Raw genomic sequence first — 7,867 nt, 5'->3', positions numbered from 1 at the left:
TGCGGTGGGCTGTCAGCCTGAGGATCTAGAGGTGGAGTGAGGAGGAAGAGGGGAGAAGCACTGGTTAACCGGAGCACCCCGAGCGTTGTCTGCTGGCGCCTTGCTGATAGACGTCTGCCTCGGGAGATGGAAGCGCAAGCCCTGCGTGAAGGCTGTGCCTGTGCACATCGGTGGGAGGGGAGGCAGGGGCTGAGCTTAGGGGAGGGGAGCAGGAGGCTGGGGAAGGTCAGTCAGTCCCTCTTAGTGCCCTGCTGCCTGTGTCGTGTGGCATAGGAATGACCCGAGGGCCCGATACCCGATTCCTGCCCACAGCTGGTTTCTCCGCACGCTCTCAGATGAGCTGGACCTGTCGGTGCTTTCGCTAGTGCTGCGTGATGGATGAGAGCGTGCCCCTCTCGGTTGTTGCCTGAGCTGCTCAGGTGCCCATCAGTGTGGTGTGGTGTGGTGAATAGCGCTGCCATCCATCTCCGGTGGAGCGGGTGCTCTCCGCATGGCTGCGGGCACCCTGGAGATCGCTCCGTCCATGAGATGTAGCTTCCGATCCCTCGGGGGGCAATTGCACAGAGGCTGCATGCTGGCAGAGCTGACAGATGGGTGAAAGCGGAGCGAGCAGGGTGATGACGGGGAGCTGGGAATGCTAGCAGCCAGCTTATTAATGGCTCTGTATCCAGTTCAGTGAGTAACATAGGTCAGCTGCTGAGGAGGGAGATTGGGACGAAGAAATAGATGCCCTGGCGGGGCCCAAGAATCACAGTGTGAGAAAGATGTACAGCCAGTTTCCAAGCAGAGGGTTTGAAGTGTGAATCAAGAGCTTCTTCAGCAGTTTTGTAAGCAAAGATAACCTGCGGCACTGAGCTGGGCTTAGCTCAGGGGTGGTGGTGGGAAGGAGGCAAGAAGCAGCTGGGTCTTCTGCTCCCTCTGTATAGAATTTGTATTTGGCCGTTTAAAAGCCAGGTGACTCACACTGGAGGAGGGAGAGAGGGGAGAAGCACTCCTGCACCAAAGTGAACTCAACGTGGGTAAAAGAAGTCTGGTTCCAGAGGCTGAGGCAGGTGATTTTCCCACAGGCCAAGCACCCAGAGGCTCTCAATGCTTCCTCCCAGGCGCCCTTGGACCTGGCCAGCCATCTGCAGGGGGAATTTGCAGCAATGTCTGTTCCTAGACCTTTTTGTTGTGACTAACAGAGGGAATAAAGCTGCTTTTTTTAACAAGGATGCCCTGCACCAGAGAGTCTACCCCTGTTTGCAGTTACATATAACCATGGAGGGGTGGAGGTGGGCATACGCAGGCACTGTTTCTCAGTGGAACCAGCCCTTCTCCAGTCTCAGCTTCGTGACTGACTCCTCCTTTCTCATGTCTGTTCAGTAGGCCCATTTCTTCTTACCGTGCTCTTCTGTCCATCTTCGTCTCCTAGCTTTCCTGTCTCTTGGAGCAGGGCAGACAGTTAGGTATCTTCCTGACAGATGCTTGGGTGCTGCGCCAGTGGTGCTCCATAAATACGAGGTAGCAGCAAATCCTGGGCTTTAGCAGTAAAACCCTGCTAGGGACTTCTGAGGTGATTTGCCTGACTCTCTGTGTCCTGGCCTTCTTGGACTCTAGCAGATGCCTCTGAGATGAAATGCATCCTTTTCTGGGCCTAGCGTGCAAGGGGACATGGCTTTTGGAGAAATATGGTAAATTTACCCTTTAGTGTGCTTATGACTGTCCTCCTGAGTGGTGGGATGGGGGTTCTTGGCCCTTGGCATACGCTTGTGCCCTGCACGTACGCTTCTGTGCTGCTCTTTATGTTTCCACTTACATAGTAAAAATACTTCGCAGGTAAAGCCAAAGCCAAAGCCAAGCAAGATGACAGCTCAGAAGCAAGCAGCAAGGACTATGACGAGGATGATGATGAAGAAGAAGGAAAGTATGAAATCGAGGAGGACGAGGAAGAATTGGAAGACGACAGTGACTCAGATGGTAAGGAGTGCAGCTGGGCAAAGGGAAGGGGATTATTGACAGCGCTGGTAACTGAAGGCTCCTTTGTGTTCTGGGAGCTCCCCAACGAAGGAACTGTCTCCTCTTTTCTTGCTGTGCTGCTGTTCTGAGCTGCGGGGTGTCAGGAGGGACCTTTACAGACACAGACAGACACACACACACACCCCCCCTTGAACAGGGAGACCTGGTAGTTTTGAGTTTATACTGAGGAGAGAGCGAAAGGGTTAAGCTCTTTGCAGGCCTTGCTCTAACAAGCCACCAGTCCCTTTCATCTGTTTTCAGGGGCCTCCTGCAGAGAGGCTCAAACAAACTCTTGAAGTACAGCCCACCCCAACAGGGTACAGAAACCTCGCTTCAAGACTCTCCGTAGGTTACACATGCGTGGGGGTGTGCAGGGTGCACTTCACTTTTCATCTGAGCGGTGCCTGCGGTGCGGGGTGCTGCACAGGGGTAACCCTTTAGCTGCCGCTTCTCAACAGCTCCTCCCAGGATAGGACTGGTAGGAGATCTCGTCCAAGTCCTGCATTTGTCTGGGGTTTCTGCACTGAAACAGTGGTAGCCAGAGCATGTACAGACCCTACTAGAACCCCTGGCTTCGCTCTGTGCTTGGGCCTGAGTGCCAGTTAGCTGCTGCCCAGAGGCAGAACCGGTAAGAGTGGTGGGTGTCAGTGTGAGAGGCTACCAGTTCAGTAGGCTCCTAGCAGGCCAGAAGAACATCTGGCTAAATGGCTACTGAGAAAGCTGCCAGCTGTGTCACCAGGGCTGTGCTAGCGCCAAGCCAGGCTGTGCTGTAGCTGAGGAGAGAGTTTTTTCCCTTTCCATCCCTTGCACAGAGCCACAGCCAGCTAGAGAGCCTGCTCAGCACCCCAGCAGAGCGCAGCTAGCCAGCTTCGGCTCAGCCTTGCCGCTCTCTGCCAAGCCACTCTGCGAACTTAGCAGACGGAAGCTGGGCCTGCCAGGGGCTCTGGCTGCTGCAGTCTTCCTTGGCTGGTTTTTGTGTGCCACTTGCTTAGGCCTTTGTATTAAGAGTGCCAAGCCTCTGCTCCTCAGCATGCCATTGGGTGTGATGTGTGGTTGTGGGGAACAGCCACAAAAGCTCCTGTGTGCAGGCTTTCTTTACTAGTTTGGGGAACAGGGCGAGCAGGAGCGGGGGAAAGAGGCCAAGTGAGAGCAAAATCTGACTGATTTAGCATGGCAGATGGCTGGGGCTTGGCATGCGCACCCAAACCTCGGCGCCGAGAATAGATGGGTATTTGATGCATGTTCTGACAATGCTGTAAAGGATAAAGACGGAGAGTTTTCCCTCTCTGCCTGCTGGGGTACTCAGGCAAGCTGAAGGGAAAGCACTCGTCCTTGGTGTCTGGGGGAGCAGGGACACTGATCCTCCCTTCCTTCACCCCTAGTGGCAGCTTCCTTGGTTTTGGGCTGTAGGAGCGCGGCATAGAGCCAGCAGAGTCTCTCAGTGCGGGGTAGTGGCAGTGACATCGGGCAGGCAGGCAGATCTGCCCCTCCCAAGTCTTAAGCTCTGTGTGCTGAGCATTCCTATTGTACTTGGTACCAAAACACACATCCAGGCAGCCTGGTCGGGCGATGGAACAGTGAGGAGCTCGTGTCCGTGACAGCTTCCCACCGCCCTGCACATGCTCTCAGTGCCCTGGAGGGGCTCTTTTGTCCTCCTGATGCTCTGGTGTCACCAGGGCGGTTTTGAAAGATGTGACCTGCAGTGAGCTTCCAGCTCCCGAGCTGGGCAGCCAGAGGTAGCTTCTCATCCTTTTTTGCCAAGTGGGCTGAAGCAGCAGAGCCTGCAACCGATCCAGGGAGTGCTGAGGAGGGGGAGAGGCAGCCACATCCCACAGCCGCTGCTGCCCTCCACAACCTGAGAGGCTGCAGGTGTGTAACCGGAGGTAGGAATTGGTGCTGAGCAGGTGCTTTGCTGGTACAGCCTAAGCCAGATGGTCTGCAGGGCCCCCTTTGGAAGCAAGGTGTAGGAAGCTCAAGCCACACTACTGGAACGAGAGGGAAGGGCAGTGGGAATGGGGACAGGTATAGTCCTGCACAGCCCCTAGAAACCAGTTCTCACTTGTGCTTCCCCGCTATTGAAATAGCATTTCAAAAAAGGAGGGAGCCTGGGGCTAGTTTTGCGTTTGGGAGGCTTGGCGATACCTGTGACAGCTCCTTTCTGACAGCTCTTAATGCCCAGCCTGACATCTCTAGCGAGGAAGACTGACCTGAGCTGCGGGCTGAAGGTTTGGAGGCACTGCATGTCTCGTTCCCCCTAGTTCTTATTTTGCGTTTCTGCCTCAGGCACAAGTTAGTTAGTTAGGTCTCCTCTCCCATCGCCCCAAGTGCTTCAGAGCCAGTGCTGTGCCGAGCACCCTGCAGCGCTCTCCTACCGCTATCTGGGAGCTGCAGTGGCGCCAATAAATTAATGAGTGTCTGGGATTAATTAGCAATGAGTTGCCTCGACTCGCCTTACTCTCACTCCCAGTAAAGCAGGATTTACACCCTTTCCATCAACAGATGAAGGCAAGGAACCTGCTCGGGTTTCCCAAGGGTCACAGAAGCAGAGGAGCTGCACTCGTGGGATGTCACGAGCTGACCTGGAACAGCTAGCCCAAGGGGAAGAGGACATTGTGGAGGACTTGACTTTTTCTGATGATGACTGAGAGCCCTCGCAGCCACCCCCTCCAAGCTTACTCCGTGCAGAGCTGCTGTGTACTGGATCGTGCAGCCTTCAGCACCTGTAGCTGGTGCTCCCAGAGATTGGTAGGGGCTGGGGAGCGTGGAGGGCGGGCGCCAGCCCCAGGTGCCACCAAGGACTTCCTCGGTGACACAGCAGAGACGCTACTTGGGACTTTCAAGCTTTTTCTACCAGTTCTGTTTTTTTGGTAACAGTAAAATTGTGGTCACGTCAAGGCCAGTAAAACTGCTCAGCATAGGTAATAAAAAGCCCTCATTAAAATCTGCTGCTTTAAATAGCATAGGGTTCAGTTTATGCTGGAGCATAAGTAAGTGAGTGGACCAAGGGAAGGACAAGTTCTTTTGTCTAAGAGTCCTCCTGTCTGTTCAGCCACCCTGTATTTTGCTCTGGGGCCCTCACCTAACCCTCCCTTTTGCCAAGAAATGGGTGAGGATTGCAGAGTGTTTCAGTGCTTTGTATTGTCACTGCAAATGGAAGCCTTTATCAGTAACATCAGAAGCAGCTCAGTGCAATCAAGCTGGCTGTAAGTAAGTACGCTGAAGAAGTTGCCTTTAAGTAAGTAAGTGCCTTAGGAGATGGGGCGGGGAGGTGGAGACGGGAGGTTGTGCAGGCAGGAAGGCGTAAGAAGAGGCAAAAACTAATGATGTAGGACATGCTTCCATTTTGGTGATGGCTGTGGGATTTGCATGCGATACATTTGCTTAGCAAAAACAAGGGAGACGTCCGAGCCCGTGCTTTGTAACAGCCCTACTGTTATCCACAGTGACACCAGTCCTAGCTGGTGGGGAACACCAGTTCGTTCTGTAGTGACGACTGCAGGCTGCCTTGGGCACCCGGCCTTTCTTCATTACCTCGGAACCAACCACTGCCTCACCTGGGCAGCTTCTAGGTGCAGCTCATGATGTGTCTGCCTGTAGGAGTGGTGCTTGTGGGAGGACATTGTGTAGCTCAGGGGGGGGTAAGGGCAAGTTGTGATCTGCTGGGGAAATACAAATGGCTTGAGCCCACTGTTAGTTTGCAGGACTGGCAGCTGGGAAACATATTTCTTTGCAAAACAAACTGGAAATGGAGGGTATTTGCTGAGAGAGAGGTAGGAAAAGTTAAGTATTCTTAGGGCGTATCTGACAGAATCACTCCTGAAAATTAACTGTGCCTTTCGGGAGCATTGTTATTTGTTAATGCAGATTTTTGGAAAAGAAGATAGAGGGCTAGGACTAAATATAAATACAATCTTTGTTCTTCTCCGCCACCAGGGTGAGGTCAGTAGCTACCTGTCAGCGCTGGGGTGGCCAAGCTACCTGCACAGGCGTGTTCATCTCTGCCTTCTGCGCTGCCTACATGTTCCCCTCCAGGCAGCCTTACTCCTGCACACCACAAGAGGACAAGATGCTTTTTTAAAAAGACATTTTAAAAGAACAACCCTCTTCCTTTTTTTTGTTTAAGTAAGTTCTATTTTCATGGCGTCAGAAGAACCGCAGCTCAGAAACATTGCCTTATTGCAGCTAAAACCCCATGTACTGTGGCCTGGCTAGTGGTCTCCCTCTCGCCCACATGTGTAAGTGATAACAACTCAGTGTATGTAAAGAGGTAATTATGCTCTTCCTGTCCCACACTGAGTGTTGCTCCTTCCCTGCTTCCAGACATCGTTACCGCACAGGTAATTGCTGCCGTAGTATGGTCTTGTGGGGTGTTTGCTTCATTCAGAGTTTGTTACGTCTTTTTTTTGGAGCTTAGCAGCAGGACTAGGGCTAGAGAGGGTTTCTTTTTTCCCAACTGTGGTTACTGTAATTACTGTACCTGCCCTTCCTAGCTATGCATCCAGATAGATACTCCTCATCCCATAAGGGGGAGGAAGTAACCTCAGAAATTAGTAATTAAGTTTTATTATTATCATCATTATTGTCATTATTATCATTTATAGCCCACTCTGAGGGGGCGAAAGCACCTGCTGCTTCATTAGGGGGTTCAGGAGTGCTCAAGACTGAGCTTCCCTACGGCTGGTAAAGCCCGTGTCTTCAGCAGATTATGTATGGGAGCCTGGACTATGACTGCAAAGATGAAAACTGTAAGGCTCTACCTGTAAGAAAAAGGTTTTAACTCATCTTTTCTTCCACAAGAGAAAGGAGTTGCTTGTTCTCCTTTCTCTAACTTAGCTGGGCAAGGTGCTGCCTGCCTTCAGCAGCTGTGGGCTAACCCTCAGATCAGCTTTTAGGCCAGGACTGCAGCAGCTCCCACGCACCCCGAGTTACCAACACCAGCGGTGAGGCTCATGGCCCCAGTGTACGCACAGCGAAGGAAAGGAGACTTCTTGGGTAAAGCAACCACTTGCAAGGAGCTCAGGAAACCAGGTACCATTTGTAAATTAAGTGTTTTTCTTTTTTATTTAAATTGATTGCTGGAAAGCATTTTTATCGTGATGTGATGGATAATGACTTTTTTTTTTTTTTTTTTTTTACAATATAAAGAAGCTAATGTACCACCAAGCTAGTTTGTAAGAAAAACGGTAGCACGTGCAACGTTTAAACAAAAAAAAAAAAGGGGAGGGGGAGAGAGAGAAAAGTACCACATGTGATTGTTGTTCACAACTGTACAAGTCACAGGAGGTCACCCCCAGGAGTTACCATCTCATTCACAGTAGTAAAAACTCTACCCATAGTTTTTAGCCTGAATCCCCCAGCATCCCTCCCCCTCCTCTGGGAACGCACAGGTATCTGTCTCATGGTCCACAGCAGGCCAGAATGTGCAACTACATCCACCTCTGTAACAAGGCTTTAAAATTAACAAAACCAACCCTACGAACAAAAAAAACCCCACCCCAAATGTGTAAATGAGTCTGTTGTACACGTGAAGGAAGGAGGGGGCCACGCTGGAGTGAGGCCTGTGACCCTTCATCCCACCAAAGCACATACTCTTTTCTTCTTCTCTTTAAAACAAAACATCTAATGGGGGTGGGGGGGGGACCAAACAAAAAAAAAACCTCTGCAGGGCTGGAGCACAGGCAGAGTCCATTCTCTGGGTGTGCTGAAAGGGACAACGTGCCAGGGAAGAGGGCAGCCCGCGGGACAGCACTGAGCCGCCTGTGCCGTACCATCCACACTGAAGTAAACATGGACCGGAACTTGCCTTTTTTTTTTTTTTTTTTTTTTTTTTTTTTATTTTTTTTTTTTTTTTTTGGTTTTTTTTTAAAAT

At 51.5% G+C, this 7,867-nt stretch overlaps 1 protein-coding gene across 1 annotated transcript in view; it reads left to right on the top strand.

Annotated features, from left to right (window-relative positions):
• NOC2L (NOC2 like nucleolar associated transcriptional repressor) overlaps positions 1 to 7,064 on the top strand; it is a gene marked incomplete at its 5' end in the record, with an annotated part of 58,488 nt that extends 51,424 nt beyond the window's left edge. Inside the window, 2 exons of the mRNA XM_035902142.1 lie at positions 1,819 to 1,959; positions 4,498 to 7,064. Coding sequence (XP_035758035.1) covers positions 1,819 to 1,959; positions 4,498 to 4,643 — 287 coding nt within the window. The remainder of the gene's footprint in view (positions 1 to 1,818; positions 1,960 to 4,497) is intronic.
• Between the last annotated feature and the right edge of the window lie 803 nt (positions 7,065 to 7,867).

This window comes from Egretta garzetta, unplaced genomic scaffold (assembly GCF_000687185.1).
Source record: "Egretta garzetta isolate BGI_Z169 unplaced genomic scaffold, ASM68718v1 scaffold29, whole genome shotgun sequence".
Taxonomy (NCBI): Eukaryota; Metazoa; Chordata; class Aves; order Pelecaniformes; family Ardeidae; genus Egretta; species Egretta garzetta.
This window is presented reverse-complemented; position numbering and strand designations above follow the sequence as displayed.